At 45.8% G+C, this 16,191-nt stretch overlaps 2 protein-coding genes across 3 annotated transcripts; one reads left to right on the top strand and one right to left on the bottom strand.

Moving 5' to 3' along the window:
- Positions 1-1,961: 1,961 nt before the first annotated feature.
- Positions 1,962-15,900, bottom strand: LOC8037358 (phosphomevalonate kinase). Its single transcript, XM_029989221.4, has 5 exons — positions 15,558-15,900; positions 14,781-14,871; positions 6,059-6,122; positions 3,828-4,119; positions 1,962-2,303 (listed from the first exon to the last, which is right to left on the bottom strand). Exons 2-5 carry the CDS (start codon positions 14,867-14,869, stop codon positions 2,164-2,166), a joined length of 585 nt encoding a protein of 194 aa, XP_029845081.2. The 5' UTR covers positions 14,870-14,871; positions 15,558-15,900; the 3' UTR covers positions 1,962-2,163.
- LOC8037359 lies at positions 11,803-14,787 on the top strand. Of its 2 annotated transcripts, none has more exons than XM_029989220.4 (7): positions 11,803-12,210; positions 12,377-12,476; positions 12,948-13,081; positions 13,169-13,271; positions 13,845-14,006; positions 14,445-14,506; positions 14,593-14,787. In XM_029989220.4, exons 1-7 carry the CDS (start codon positions 12,047-12,049, stop codon positions 14,615-14,617), a joined length of 750 nt encoding a protein of 249 aa, XP_029845080.2. In that variant the 5' UTR covers positions 11,803-12,046; the 3' UTR covers positions 14,618-14,787. The 2 variants fall into 2 exon arrangements, with proteins under 2 accessions (XP_029845080.2, XP_040354753.1); XM_040498819.2 differs by having other exon boundaries at positions 11,860-12,210; positions 13,845-13,992; positions 14,593-14,748.
- Positions 15,901-16,191: the final 291 nt, after the last annotated feature.

The raw sequence follows: 16,191 nt of genomic DNA, 5'->3' as shown, positions 1-16,191 counted from the left end.
AGAAAGCTGACCAAATAATGCTTTTGATCTATTAAAGGGGTGGGGGTGTTCAAATTAATTGACAAACAGTCAAGAAAACGCAAACAACGGAAGCTCTCGCACAGCTTGTGGCGCGCCTCGAGAGTAGCAACGGTCCGCCCTTTTCAGTCAATAATGCGGAGCGCAAGTTTGTCTGCTTTTTTTGCAGGGGTTGTGACGTCAGAACACCGAGCTCTGATTGGCTCTGATTGAAAAATAGTGGGTAGACCACGTGCTGATGTCGCCACAACCCCTGCAAAAGAAGCAGACGAACTTGCGCTTCGCATACGTAGAGTTTGCGCCAATTCGCTTCAGTTTACCACAACATGCGGCACTAAGCGCCCAGTCTTCACCGCGTTGACATTGCGACTCAAAGATTCTGAATGCCCCACGATGACGGATAATAATACCGTAAAATCCCGAGAGATGCCCCACCCCCGAAAGATAGCCCACCCCAATTTTTGGATTGATTTGCTATATTCTTTTAAACATCGAAAGATAGCCTACTACTAGTAATAGTAGTGTTGTGTATACCGTAAAAACCCAAATATAATACGAGTTTTTCTTTTTTTTTCAAATTTTGCTTTGTAAAATTCGCGGCTCGTATTATACGCGGGTTCTAAAAATTTCCAGCTTCGATGAGGCGCAATCTAACGCTGTTTGACGTAGTTTCGGTTTCGAAGCAATAAGGCGCTCAAAACAGCTATCATCATCATTAAAATCGCAATGTGATTTTAATGATGATGATATTAAGGCAAGTCCCAGCGACTTTGTAAAAGAGCAACGTGAACGGCACTTCGCCCTAACTTTGTAAAAGAGCAACGTGAACGGCACTTCGCCCTAACTTTGTAAAAGAGCAACGTGAACGGCACCTCGCCGTAAACACCGAGCTGCTGCATGAGAACTTTGGCGAGCCGACATTGGGTTGCTCGCTTAATGCGCCGTGCCAAGATTTCACTGTGTCGACGCTCGCTCGTCGCTCGTTCTTTCAAGTGCGGGATTTCAAATGCGCTCGACGGCGCTGAAGACTACTGCCTTTGGGAGGAGGCATCGGACAAGGAGTCTAAAGGACGTGATGACAGTGATTAAGGTTCAGTTATGACGCAAATAAGGAATGTTTTCGTAGTCCTGATTTTGTTTCATATTATACGTGGATAAAAAATTTTTTTTCGAAGTCCTCAAATTATGTTTTGTATTATTCGCGGGTTTTTACGGTACTCTTCTACTGGTCCGTTGTTCGTTTCCACTGTATTCTCGTTCCAACAAGCTTCGAAGGGACACTACCTAAAAATAGCAATTCTTTTTAAACTTTTCTTGATTGTATTCCGAAAGTTAGCCCATTTCATATTTTCACCCGATTTGCTCTTGATGTTAGGTGGGCTATCTCTCGGGATTTTACGGTAGACTTTTATCAGTCGCACACTATTGTGTGGATCGTCACGTCGCTATAATGTCAATCTAAAGCTGATCTTAGTTTTTCTACATGTCATTGCCGGGCGTTCAAAACGCGTGTTCCGCATTGACAACTTCGCGATCAGCGCCATACGTGTTGGAAGACGGAAGCAAATAGGCGCGAATTTTGTTTCCTGACAGTGTCCGGCCACTCAACACCTTTGACACTCTCGAGGCATGCCGCAGGCTGTACGAGAGCTTTTGCCGACGACCGTTGAGCGATGTGACGAGAGCAAGAGGCCGTCGCTCCGTCGTTTGCTTTTCTTTTGGTCGGGGCTGTAAGTGCGACACGGTGAGCTTGTGGACTGAACATTGGCACTATTTTTCTCCATTTTACTCGCATGCATTTGTGTTGAGCACCGTATTTTACTGCCCAAGTTAGTGGCTTCTGTGGGTGTATTTTGCATGCCATATTTTTCTGTGTTCTACGGTGGACCCTCACCTATTTGTCAGCTATAAATGCTTAACAAACATACAAATTCCGACAAACGTTTTTTTAAGAAAAAAAGTGTTTTATTCAGAAAGCACACCTTCGGCGAGTAAAGCTTCTCAAGACGTACAACACCGATTGTCTCCGCAGATATTAACGCCCATTTTGAGAGTAAAGACCCCCAAAACAACCTTGGCACAGAACGTTGATCCAACAGCAAATGCGAAGTGTAAATATAGCAAGAAGCTGCCATGCACAACTCGTTACAGTGAACACCTTTCGTGAATGGCTCGCAGAACGGCTTGGAGTTGAGCTTCCAAGTCGTCTCCGTCGTCGTTGGCTAGGACGAAGTCCCATTTGGTCACGTGGTCCAGGCCACATTCGGTCGTTGCGTCGTCGATTCCTGAAACGATTGTGAAACCACAATCGTGTGAAATTAAACCAGTAATTCCTAGAAGCCTGATAATTAGCCAAACTGAAGTCAATTTAGGTGCCTAAACTTTGGTAGGCACTTACGAAACATTATCAGCAACACTGAGTAACCTAAGCAATGAGAAAAAGAGCCATTGAAAGGAAACAACTTCTGTTTTTTGCCACAAACTATACTCCCCTTTTCCTTTATTCGTTAGGAAGTCCTAACGTGCGTATGGGCTTCTCTGCATTGTCTTTAAATGTCCACCAGTCCTCCCACTTTCACTACGCGATTAAAGTACCTAAAGGCTGAAACATACATGTGCAAAAAACATTTCGAATGTCAAATCGAAATTGGAACATGCAACAATTTTCACGGCATTTTTAAGAAAAGAGCATACTTATCGCACGCGGAATAGAAATATGGTCTCGTTAAAGGCATGTTCGTAGTGTCCGTATCGCAAATGCCCTCAAGTGTTTCTTTCCTCGAAAAAATGGTATGGAACAATTTTTGTCACGTTTCGATTTTGGTGTGTTTTTCGGTTGGTTAAGCAGTGCCTACCGTAATATCCCATGATGCCCCGCTCTTGAAAGATAGCCCACCCCTATTTTTGACTTGGTTTGCTAATTTTTCTTAAGCACCAAAAGATGGCCCACTTCTAGTAACCACAGTGTTCAGATCAATGATGATCTCTGAGTAAATGCGGCTACCATAAATTCCCAAGAGATGCCCAACCCCTGAAGGTAACCATCCCTATTTTTGGCTTAGTTTGCTATTTTCTTTTAAACACCGAAAGATAGCCCACTCCTAGCAATCGTAATGTTCAGATCATCAATGACCTCGGCGTAAATGCGTCTAGTTAGCTATGGCGGGGTATAAGTGAATATTGCTGACTGGGAAGTACAGTCATATTTGCTTCATTGCCCCTCGAAACAATAACAAGTTTGACTGAGATACATGATCTAAAAATAGTAGTATTTTAACTTTTCTCGACTGCACACCGAAAGCTAGCCCACTCCTAATTTTCACCCGATTTGCTCATGACAAAGTGGGCTATCTCTTGGGATATTACGGTAGTAGATGTCGTGCTGCCAGCCGTTTATTTATGGCAGGGGTTTTGAAACTTCTTAATCTCGAACATTTACCTGCCCCAAATGGCAGCCGCAGTCTCAACATTGATGCAATACCTAGCTTAAAGACCTCGTAAACAGTAAAGCATATACAAGGGAGAGTTTGGATCACATTTATGCGTCAATGGGTGCCTCCGATCTGCTAAAATGGTGCGTAAACTGGAAGAGCACTTTGGGGTAGGGATGTTGATGTTCATTACGTGCCCAAAAACACCATGAAGGTTTTGACATTGGTGCACAACAAATCACTTTCACATAAACATTGTCGGCAGTATGGTTCCATCGGTACCACTGAGGTCCGTGTCTACCCTCTGCCGTTTCCAAGCTGCCGAAATGCGTAGGACCTTTTTCTCTAGGAGACGTACGGTACGGTTCTCCAACCGACCTGGGGTGTGAACCCAGCCCCTGTTCCTCCGCGTTGCTTCCGGCGCTCTCACGCGGACTGCCAGGGTAGGGCACGGGAAGCTCTCGCGGAAGAAGTCTATGTCCGTCTCCCGCCTGGCGTCGCTCACAATCCACACGGGGTACTCCCATCCGCTGCTTCGCTGGACGGCCAGCCGACAGAAGAACGTCGCATCCGCATTGCGCTTCGCTTCGCCCCAGGACACCATCTGGGCACGGTACACCTCCTTGTAGTCCGAGGAATCCATCAACCGGTTGTAGTCCAGGTTGTGGTCCTGGAAAGAGCAGCCCGGGTGAACGTCCTAACCGAACGTTTCGGCAGATTGTTTTTGCGGGTCTGACATGCCGTTTCGTGTTGGGGCTTCGAAACGTGCCTGGAAACTTTTGCAGTCGGTGTTTTAGCGGACAGTCTGGGCGCAGGCTTCAAAACATGCCTCGAAATCTTGTTTAGCGAACAATATTTTTCTAGAAACAGCATGCATCTACGAAAACATAATCACCTAAAACTCCCTAATGAAACTCTGCACTTGTTTTCTAAACTTGAGGTCACTGACAAGGTCAGGACGGCAGCATGCGCTCGTTGCCATTCGCCTTGCCCTGCCTGCGCGTGCATGCTTGGGGCTCTTGAGATGCCGAAGCGTTATTGAAGATAGAAAGCTTGCGCCGGAGGTGGGACAACTGAAACTCCTCCTTGGTGTTTGCCTGTTGTCAGTAACTTCAGGGTGTCTAGCGACCGGGAAAACCGAGAATTGTCGGGGAAATTTTAATTCCCGGGAAAAATCAGGGAATTGTCAGGGATATTGTCAAAAAGCGAGCCCAGTCAGAGAAAATGAGCTGGAAACGCCATGAGTGCCCTGAGCAAAGACTTGAGAACTTGGGGGTAGAAAAACGGGCAATAAATTTTGCTTAGAGTGGAGCGCGGGCTCGGCTCACTCGATGTCGAGTGTGCTACCCGATGGAAAAGGAACAGCCGACAAATCCAGCCCAAGCCTTGGATTTGATAGAGGGCGCGACATTAGCCTAAATCCAGTTAGAGCTACTAGGAAAGTATCCGAAACTGTGCATCTACTGGCCATGCTGCCATTCGGTTATTCACGTGTGGTTGAGCGTCGTGTTTTCATCGTGTTTCCAGAAGTGGTCTCTTCACTGACGATGTCAACAGCAAGAAAGTGCTCGTTTAATCCGGACTGGATGAACGCGAATATATCAGAATATGCAAGTTGGATTAAGCCCATGCAAAATGATCCTCACAGTGCTCATGCTCACTGCCTTGTGTTGTAATGGTCTTATATATTTAACCGCCTCTACAGTGGTCAGGGAATTTTACCTGAAATTATCAGGGAAAACCTGGAAAAGTCAGGGAATTTCAAAATAATAATTTGCTAGACACCCTGAACTTAGTAAATTCTACCCAGAGTTGTATATTGGGAGAGTTTGGCCAGTTTATGATCTCGCCGCCGTAACGGCCTGCGGCGCAGAGTGAGAGGCTTGAGTGCATGCGCTCCCGGCTGCTCCTAGCTGAGCGGGGAGAGCCGCCATTTTCATTCATTCGCACGGTGGAATGCACGGGATCGGCATCTCAATTTAGCTTATTTCCTTTTATATCGCTGGCTCTAGCTAGAAAATTATACTGTTATTCCTCGGACGGTTAAAAAGCTAACGAATGAAGCTTTCTCGACGTCTGACCCCAAACTTTTATTCGAGCGAAAAAGAAGTCGGCCCGTAGCAGACGACGCATAGCCTCAATGGTGCTCTGTGCGAAAAGCGTGGTGTGTCAAAATGGCGGTCGTCTTCTCTTTGCTCCCTCCTTCTTCTCTCGCTCCTTCAGCGCTCTTCTCCCTCTCCTCCACTTTCCTCCTCTCCAGCACCTTCGTTGCCACACCCACTGGCCAGCCTCTCCCAACGTACGGCTCTGGTTCTGCCATGTGCCCTAGCAGGAGGGATTGGAAGTATAGTACTAGAGGGGTGGTGAACTGGGAGATAGGGGTACATCTCGAGCCTCGTGTGGGGACGTTCTACGAGTCCCGTGACGTGGCCAACTGTTTACAATTGGTTCCTGAAAAGGGGGGGTCAAAAAGGCGTTCCTGAAAAAGGGGCACACCTGATTGCAAACACTCTTGCATTGCTCGAATTGACATCAATGAGTGTGTATATAGTAGCTTTCGATTGCGCGATTTCGTTAGCAACAAAATCAGTTTCTGTTGTCTCATTTACCTTGGCATAAGCTGCCTTGATGGGCTCCGACAGTCGCAGGATGGTGCACTTGTCATCTCCGATTCTGGAAAGATATTACATTGATTGGTACAATACAAGTAATATGAAATATGTAGGGTGTTTGAAATACCAAGGTTTGTTCTAGAATGGGCCGTAATAATCGGCTCCTGCACGGAGCAATATAAACTTTTTGTCAAAGGTGTAATTCACAGGTGGGTCTACCTTGTAAAATTACGAGGCGTAGCTCCCTTTCTGTACAAAATAGGGCCAAAAAACTTGCAAGGGTCAATGGCGGACGGCGATGCAGACGATTAGTCGAGTGGCAAGGCGCATGTGGCGCAAGTATGGTGCTATCTCGGGAGCAGCGTCGCAAGGTGTATCCGAGCAGTGAAAGAGAGAAAGATGACACGCAGACGAAATCCGTCGGCAGCAAGAGCGCCATCGTTGTGCAAAAGTGTATTATTTTATTTTTGTTACTTCAACTTTTGATATCATTGTGCGTGCATTTATTTTAAAACCAAACAATCTATTTTTTTTTTAACAAGCCGGAATTAAACATTTACAGGGACCACCACAATCTGACCACAACCAGAGCCGTATATTGGGAGAGTTTGGCCAGTTTATGATCTCGACGCCGAGTGAGCCAATCGCACCGCGGAGCAGAGTGAGAGGCGCATGCATGTGAACTCCAGGCTTCTACCAGCTATGGGTTACCATTTCAATTCATTGGCCCGGTGGAATGCTTGAGATCGACATCCGAATTTTGCTTCTTCCTTTTATTTCCGTGGTTGTGGCAAGAAAATTATACAGTGATATTCCTTGGTGGGTTAAGAGGCTAAGGAATGAAGTATTCTCCACGTTTGACTGCAAACTTTAATTACATGGGCAAAAAAAAAAGTCGGCCCGTAGCAGACGACGTGTAGCCTCAACAGTGCTCTGCGCCAAAAACACGTTGCGTCAAAATGGCAGTTGTTTCCTCTTTGCTCCCTCCTTCCCCTCTCACTCCTTCCGCGCTCTCTCCCCTTTCCTTCACCTTTCTACTGTCCAGCACCTTCGACGCCACACAACAATGAGGTGGCGCCATCTATCAATAAGTGCTAGAGTGCCTCAATGTTGCTGGCATCCCCCAGCAACATTGAGGCACTCTAAATTACAGGGAGCGATGCAGGGGAGGAAAACGCAGAACACTTAACATGCATATCAGGAGACGTTAGGGAAATCGGCACTAACAAGGAAATAATTATCCTGGGGGACATGAATGCACATTTGGAAGACTTTGATGGACATACGGATACAACAGGTAGGATGTTAGAGGAGTTCTGTGAAGCTCTTGATCTGGTATTGGTTAACGCCCAGGTAAAATGTGATGGAAAAATAACATGGGAGAGAAAGAACTCACACTCGACTATCGACTACTGTTTAATGTCACGGAAGATATACAACAGACTTGGAGGTATGGAAATAGATGAGGAAAGCACAAAAAGTCTGGGGAGCGACCATAAGAGAATCAAGATCAGATTTGGCACAGTAAAATCAGAAACGCAAAATCAAAAACAAGAGGGTAGAAATAACTTAAATGATAAACAATTACAGGAGGTATCTAAGCGGATCGAGAACATAGTGTCCAAGCTACCGGAAAGAGAATGGACATATGAAGACTTAGTTACTGTTTTCAAAAGAGAATTAGAGAAATATCGAACCAGACAAGGAGGAAGGAAACATAAACGCAAGCTCAAAAGCTGGTGGGATAAAGAGGTTAAGGCAGCAATTTCGAGACGCCAAGCGGCATCTAGAGAACACAGATGGGCAAAAAATAAGGGGGCCACTCCAGCCGAAGTGACAGCAAAATGGGAGGACTTTCAGGAACGAAAGCGGGAGGCATCAACATTAATACAGGCCAAAATTGGGAGGGCAGGGGTCCAGTGGATGATAGAGATAAACCAAAAGGATAGGAATGCGGCAAAAAGGTTCTGGGAACACATCAGTGCACAGGGAAAAAAGACTGAGGAGTACCAACAGACACTAATCACACAGGAAGGGACAAAGGTAGAGGGGGAAGAGGCAAGGGAATACATTAGACATACAATCGAAGCAGCATTTTCAAAGTTAGAATCAGATCAGGCCATAGGGAATAATAGCATCTACACAACACAAGAGGAGGATCATAGTGAAGGAGAGGAAACGACCATAGAAGAATGGGAGAAAGCAGAAGGAAGGGTTCCGGCTGGAACTGCGACAGGTCCAGATGGCATACCAATGAGACTGATAAAAGTTCTAGGCCAAACAAGCAAATTGAAACTAAGGCAGGTGATTGACCAGATACTTATGGGAGGGGAGGTACCCAGTGACTGGAAATTGAGCAGAATGAGATTATTATATAAGGGCAGGGGAAACAAAGACAGTATCAAATCATACCGACCAATCACAGTAACTTCAGTAATATACAGACTAGCTATGCAAATCGTAAAAAGAAGAATGGAAGAATGGGCAGAGAGAAAGCAGATTCTGGGGGAGCTCCAAAACGGTTTCAGGATGGATAGACGATTAGATGATAACTTGTTCATAATCACTCAGTGCATAGAGATAGCAATGACAAGCCAAAGGCCATTATGGGTAGCATTTTTGGACATCAAAGGGGCATATGACAATGTGAATCAGGAAAAACTTTGGGAACAGCTAAAAGGGTATGGCCTAGGGGGAACCACGGTTAAGTTCCTAGAACGGGTTTATACGGAGAATAGGGTGATTATAAAATGGGAAGCCGAAACTACAAAACCAGCAGCAATAAAAAGAGGACTTAGACAGGGTTGCCCATTGTCTCCCCTGCTCTTTATGATATACCTCAGTTAGATGGAAAAAAGATTAGAACAGTGCAACCTAGGTTTTGACCTGAATTACATGGAGGAAGGACATAAGGTAAATCAACTATTGCCAGGGTTAATGTATGCAGATGACATTGTACTCGTATCAGAAAGCCGTGAGACAATACAGGAACTGATTAGAATTTGCAGCGGGGAAGGGGACAGTTTAGGACTAAAATTCAGTAGGGACAAGTCGGGTATAATAGTTTTCAACGATGAGAAGGAGGAACCCCTGGAGATACAGGACACAGTGATAGAACACGTAGAAAAGTACAAATATCTAGGGGTCTGGCTCAATGAAGGAAGGAAATATCTAGAGGAACACGAGGAGAATACAATTAGAAAAGGGAAAAGAAATTCATCTATTATGAAGCTCAAGGCACTATGGAACTATAAGAGATATGAAGTGGTCAGAGGTATATGGAAGGGAGTGATGGTGCCAGGACTGTCTTTTGGCAATGCAGTGCTGTGCATGAAATCTGAGGTTCAATCAGGGCTAGAAATTCGACAAAGAAGCGTAGGCAGATTGGCGCTGGGAGCACATGGAAAAACACCAAATGAGGGAGTACAGGGGGACATGGGATGGTCGTCTTTTGAGAGCAGGGAGGCAATTAGTAAGTTGAAATTTGAACAAAGGTTGACTGAAATGGAGGATACGCGGTGGGCACGTAAGGTATTCAAGTATTTATACATGAAAAGTTTAAACACAAAATGGACAAACTGAACCCGAAAGCTTACATTTAAATATCTACACACTGGTGATGGGGCTGAACAGACTACGTCAGTGAAAAAGAAGGTGAAAGAGGCGGAGAGGAAAATGTGGGAGGGGAGAATGCAGGTGAAATCAGCTTTAGCAGTGTACAGGTCACGAAAGCAGGAGATCAGAAAGGAAAAGCTATTTGACAATTCACTGGGAAGTGCTTTGCTGTTCGAGGCAAGAACGGGAGTTTTGAGGACAAGGACATATAGGGCTAAATTTCAGGAGACCGACACATTATGTGCCGCCTGCCATAATGATAGCGAGACACTGGAGCACTTGGTTTTGAAGTGCACGAGGCTTCGTCCTGCCCTCCCTGAAGGGGTAACGGACTTGGCCGGGGCCCTGGGTTTCACTGGCGACGATGGAGGGATGGTAGAGAAAAAGATTACAGTGACAAAGAGACGATTAGAAGATTGGTGGAAATTATCTAGGGAAAATTAAATGATGGACAACTAACTAGCACAGCTGGGAACAGGCGGGACAGAGGAAAATTGGGACTCCCTCCCGTGTGGCTCCGGCCCAAAGTCTCAACCCTGTCTCCCAGTGGGTCCGGTGCTGGGGTAACGCCGAAAAGGTTTGACCAGAGGAAAATTGGCGACTCCCTCGCCGGGGGGAAGAGGCAGGGGGGTGATGTTTTTTAGTTTTTTTGCCCGATCCCCCGAAGGTCATCCTGGTGATATCCCACACTGCCTGGTGATAGTTAGGGGGAGAAAAATTGGTCTTAAAAGGGCGGGAGGAATCACGTTTTTGTCTTTTTAGACTTAGGCTAGGTGGCGCAAGCTACCGCCCGTTACAAAGGGAATAGCCATTAACATCCACCATCCATCCAAGCCATCCAAGCCATCCAAGGCCCATTCACGGTGCGGTGCCGTCTGATGCTTGACTTGCCCGACGTCACCACAGTGGTTTACACTCTTGCGACCGAGACCAGACCGGTTTTTAAGCCTCTTGCGACGTCTTAGGATCGGATGTGCTGCAGCGGAACTGGTCCTAAGATGTCACATGAGGCTTAAAGGGATACTACAACGAAATTTCGGCGCTCATTTTTTGGTCTGTTCAAAAGAGCAGTATCACATGGAACATACCAATATCTTGTTAAAAAAGTCTCGAAAAGAAATTTTAAAACGAATTATACGATTAGCAAAGAGCACCTGGCGGATGTCGCTAACGCCTCGTTTGTAATGCTCGTCTAGGAAGGAACCTTGACAGCTATTGACGGAGGTTGTCTCGTCTCCGGCCACGACGAGAGAAGGAGGGAAGGAGGAACTCCCCTCTTCCCGAGAATCCCTTTTGTGTGTCGCAGAAGTCGCTATTGTCCCCCTAGAAGATTAACCCATCACTCAAAATTCGTACAAAAGCAGCCGTTCCGGTGGCTGGAACGAGTAGGCCATCCTCTCGACGTCAGCCTCGCCGTAGCTTTGCTCGTCTTGAGACGACCTACGTCACGATTGCATTGGATGTCACGTGCTCTAAGCTGGGCCTTCTCCGAGCGCTTGCCAGAGTGGGCCGTTTATAACGAAAAATACAGCCACCAGGATCAAAATACAAACGTGCGATTGTCATTTACGGATATTGTGGATCATATTCAACCTATTTTTGAACACGACGGGAATATTTCAAATTTCGTTGAAGTATCCCTTTAAACACCGGTCTGGTCTCTCGGTCGTACTCGGTTGCAAGAGTGTGAACGGGCCTTAGTGCGCCAAACGCGCCCAGCCACTTGACTTGGTTGTCTGCGTCGCCGTCCACCGTTGACCCTAGCAACTTTTTTGGACAGAGACCTACGCCTTTTAATTTTACAAGGTGAAACCCACCTGTGAAACACACTTTTGACGAAAAGTTGAGATTGCTACATGCAGGTGCCGATTTTTACGGTCCATTTTAGATCGAACATCGGCCTTTCGGTATTTCAAACCGCAACGGTTTCGGTCAACGTTGGTTTCGGTTTACTGAGGATACACTCTGCGAAGGAGCTGTCAGACTGCGTTTGTTTCTTCAATTCGAAGTGTAGGTTACTCTCGCCGTCCGAAATATGCTACAATTGAATTACAGGTTTGCATACATATTAATACGATAAGAGTAAGTGCCCAAGGCACCCTCGGTTACCTCTAAAGTTATGACGTCACATAGCCGCATGGCAGGGACGTGTTACATGAATAGCTGAATAAACGAACACGACCTTGCGAACACGGTCCCCGCCGTCCCCGCGTCCCTGCGTACCCGTGTTCCTGTCGGCGTTTTTCCGACTATCTTTTGACGGGGGAAAGAAATCCAACAACCCTCCACTAATCTTAGACCTCTGATCTAGGAATCGGTCACCAGTGACTTTCTTTTCAAGTACGATAGGAGTTCCAAACTTGTCGAACGATGACGGCATCGCCCATGGAGTCATCGCGCTCCTTCTACAAGTTCGGAGAGCGCGTGCTCATCGAAGAAGATCAGTATCACGAATTTAAGGCGCACAAGGACCTATCCATCGAAGACATCTCGCAGGTGTGCAAGGACCACCACTCTCGACAGAGCATTTCCAGGTATGCGCACCTGTCAGTGCTGACAGAGTAAGAACGGCAAGATGTAAATAAAGAGAGTGGTGTGCCTTGCCGAATCCCCAAAGCCTTTGAGCATCAGTATTTCTGCGGTCATGCCTGCGCATTTATCGTCTCAAAGGAATTTAGATTTTTTTTTGCTTTCTGTCAGAACCATTTGTGCCTTCCTGAACACGGGAAAAGGAGGCATTGTGTATATGGGCATCCTGGACAGCGGAGTGGTCAATGGACTTCACCTCACCAAGTACCAAGTTCGTTTACCTTTCTCCTCCACATACCTACTCATTTCGGTGATTAACTGTACATTCGATTTCGTCTCGGGGACAACAGATTCAACGACTGAACTTGTTTGCCTACGACTTGAATCGCCCAAGTCAGTTCTCTACGGGTGCATTTTCTTTTTTAGTCCAGGCAGAAATCTAGAATGTTGTGTCACTACCACAAGCAGACGTTGCATCATGAAGCAGCAAGCTAAGGATAATAAAAAATAAGAGATTCGTGTTCATCATGTGCCTGCATACAACATGTAGTATAGCTGCACTGGCTTTCTTATCTTTATCTTATATGACATCACATTTACCATCTTCAGCGATTTCGGTTCTCACTTTCAAAGCTAACTCGAGACTTTACGCTTGGTTTTCATGCAACAGGCTTGGTCGGCGCCGACTTGCTTGCCTTACCTTGAATTATTTTATTTTTTTTCGTTTCGCAAACATTTACAGAAAGACCACATTTTGCTCAGCCTGGAAAATGTCCTGACCCGCTACGACCCACCGGTTGCGAAGCATATGTACAACCTGCGCTTCGTTCCCGTTATCCCAGAGGGTGCCACGACACTGCCACCGCAACCCCAGAGGTTCTTGCTCTAGCGACTCTACAAGTTGATCTTGGTTTTCTTGGCCATTCAAAATGAATGAGGGTTCTCTCGCTCCTTTCCCTGCAGCTCAGAACCGGAAGTGAATGGCATGGACCGTCAAAGGCCCCACGAAGTTCAGAGTTCACGGTATTGCTGGTGTGACAACGAGGCGTCTGCACAGATCAGTGTTGTGAGTGTTCAATTTCGTCCTGTGCACTGCCTTTGTAATTAGCTAGACAGATCGCCAAGTGACAGTTAGTTATCGAAAATGAGCTTGAAAGCCTGAGGAGACAACTGTAAGATTTCTGAACAAAACCTCGAAGGGACATAAATTCAGAACAGCTTTTGTTTTTAGGTTGATTTGTATGAGAAACCAAGTTGAGGTTTTGACAAATGAAGCCAGCGGAGGGTGATTGGCCTTGTAGACAAAACCACTTAAGCTTGTGAACTTCGATACAAACACGATAAGTAAATGCAGGTGTGCATGGATGACTGGACAGATAAGACTATTTGCTGTACCCCTTGCAATGGGGTACAGCCAATATTAATTAATTAATTTCAGCATTACCCCTGCTCTCATTACCAATCCCATAATTTCTGCGGGTATTTCTACTACCTACTACTTTATGGCAGCAACATGAAGAATGGGAAACCACTAGGAGGATTGCTGAAAGCGATGCATTGATCTGAGCAATGTCTTCAGTTTCGGGCACTGAGGCCGATATCCCGGATTGCTGCGACATCATTACATATTCACATGCAGGGTGGACAGGTGGGCAAGTATGTCGTGGAAGTGGAGGTGTTTCCTTGGAGCAGTTCTGACCCCAGGAACAAGCCTCTCAACACCACCAAGATGGGAATCCACCCCATGTTTGAAAACGAAGAGGGCATATGCTTCATTCGGCGGCAAGGTAGCAACATCAGGGTACGGCTCTACCAAGAAGGCGATTTTGAATATTAGAGCACAATTTTTCTCTATACTCAAGAGCTTCTCCGAGGAACCACATTGTAAACACTTTGCCGAGACTTGTCCATTTGCTAATAGCTAAGTGTGCTTAAATTTCCAGAAATGACGTACCACATAGAATTTACCACCTTTATTCTCACGTAAGGCACACCTCTTATAGAAAAGTTGTCAGTAAAAGCCAGTCTGTGCCTTAGATTTGAGCGATGTGCTAAAGGTGCACAATGGGTGGCAAAGTATGTCATATAATAGACGACGATTCGCTAATATTTCTAAGCTCCAAACTATATACTTCCCGTTCATGATTGCATCTCGTATCTAGAGGCACATTATGCGAGATATCGTCATGCCCATGCATGGCTCATATCTTTTCATAAACCCAGTGTTCATTACTTGCAGTGTACCATGCAAGACGTGATCGACATGACGAGGCAAGAAGTGAAGGCCTATTACAGTCTACCGTTAGTACTTTAGTCTTGTTGTTTGCATCAAATTTTTGGTTATGGGTGGCCATTCTTCTAAATTGTTTCCATGTTGTCGTTTTCAGACCAGAGATGAGAAAGCCCCTCTGAGCTCCTACTGTGCCTCCACCTCAAGTTATTCATTTTAAGATGTGACATTTGCACTACCCCCTTTTGACGTAACCCACATCAGGTTGTGATGTTTACGCTACCATCTTTATGGTCCTGTAATAAACATTTTGGTTTCGTTATGGACTTGGAATATGAAGCCTACCTTTTCCTAAGGGTCTCCGTAATGTAGTCCTTGCCAGATTTTCTCTTGCCACTGAACACAAGGATCAGCTGGGGTTTTTTCTCCGCCATTGCTGCAGAAAACGGGAAGGTTGTGCTGCTGTAATGTGGTAAAGACATCTTACCATGTTTGTGGACTGCTACAAAAGTTGTCAACAGACCGTTAGTTCCATGCAGCTAAAGGCCGAGGAGTATTCAGAAAGGAGAAAAAACTCCCTCAATTCCCCCTTTTCATTTGAGAAAGAGGGAAACCACCCTCCTTTCTGCGGGGGGTGGGGGGGGGGGGGGGGAGGTGAGGTGCAAGAAAGAATGGAGAGAAGGAAACTGCGAACCGGTTTTCTGCCCAGCAGAATACAGGCCTGCAGGTCGACCTTTAAAAGCAGCAGAAGGCAGTGAAGTGTCGAAGAAAGACTTTCCGAATCGATTGATATGGAAAATATAGCTCTTCATGAAAAACTCAATAAATGCAAAAAAATTGGTAGGTGTTCAGTTTTTTTTTTATTTTTTTAATAAACTGATTTCCCAAAGTTCCTGAGTGACGTGCCGTCAATTTTGCGATTCGTTTCTCACTGTAGTTACGATGCACTTCCGTGTAATAATAATAATTATTTGCACGAGACGGTTACCCTGGGTGGCGTCGCGTGCGAGGCAGAGCAGATTTTCTTGCTAAAAAAACTTTTTTGTTTTCTCTGTTGTTGTAATAAAGGAGCCCAAACACGTGCCCGTGCGTAATTAACACGTCAAGGCTGTGGTACCTTACCTCCGTGGCCGAACCTGCAGTCGTCAAGTTTGCCCCTCCGTACAACATGCCAGCATTGCGGTGAAGTCCACCACCCGGCTCGTCGACGCGAAGTCACCAGTCAACGTCGGTCGCTACACCGGCTCGTTCTTTACACTGGAGCATTTAGCGAATAGCGGATCGTTTCTGATCCACAGTATTTACACGCTCCCTTCGACGCCGAGTCCTTTTCCTCTGGCCTAATTCCGCTTCTGCCGCCCACAAGACGGCAGCAGGCAGCAGCGTGTGTGCTGCGCGTTCGATTGATCGTAAACTGCCGAGGTAACGTCAGTGACGTCATAAGCTGTGAACCGTGTTCTAACGATCGTCAACGGAACATTCTTCTTTCTAGTGATGGGACGAATCTTTATCCGAATCGAGATTCGGAGCCGAATCTGAAGATTCGGAAAGATTCGGAAAAGTAGCCGAATCTCGAGAGATTCGGAAAAGTTCGGAAAAATTCGGAGCGTTGCCATGGTGTCCAGATCACGTTGATGAGTGTTTCAACTTTTCGTGATATTAAATTCAATAAATTCTACAAAGTGCACAAAATATTGTTGTAATATAATATCATAGTAATAAATAAAATGTTCCGTTTTGTTTATAACATTCCGGA

This window comes from Ixodes scapularis, unplaced genomic scaffold (assembly GCF_016920785.2).
Source record: "Ixodes scapularis isolate PalLabHiFi unplaced genomic scaffold, ASM1692078v2 PGA_scaffold11__112_contigs__length_91849675, whole genome shotgun sequence".
Lineage (NCBI taxonomy): Eukaryota > Metazoa > Arthropoda > Arachnida > Ixodida > Ixodidae > Ixodes > Ixodes scapularis.
Note: the sequence above shows the minus strand (reverse complement) of the source record. Positions and strands in the feature narration are given on the sequence as shown.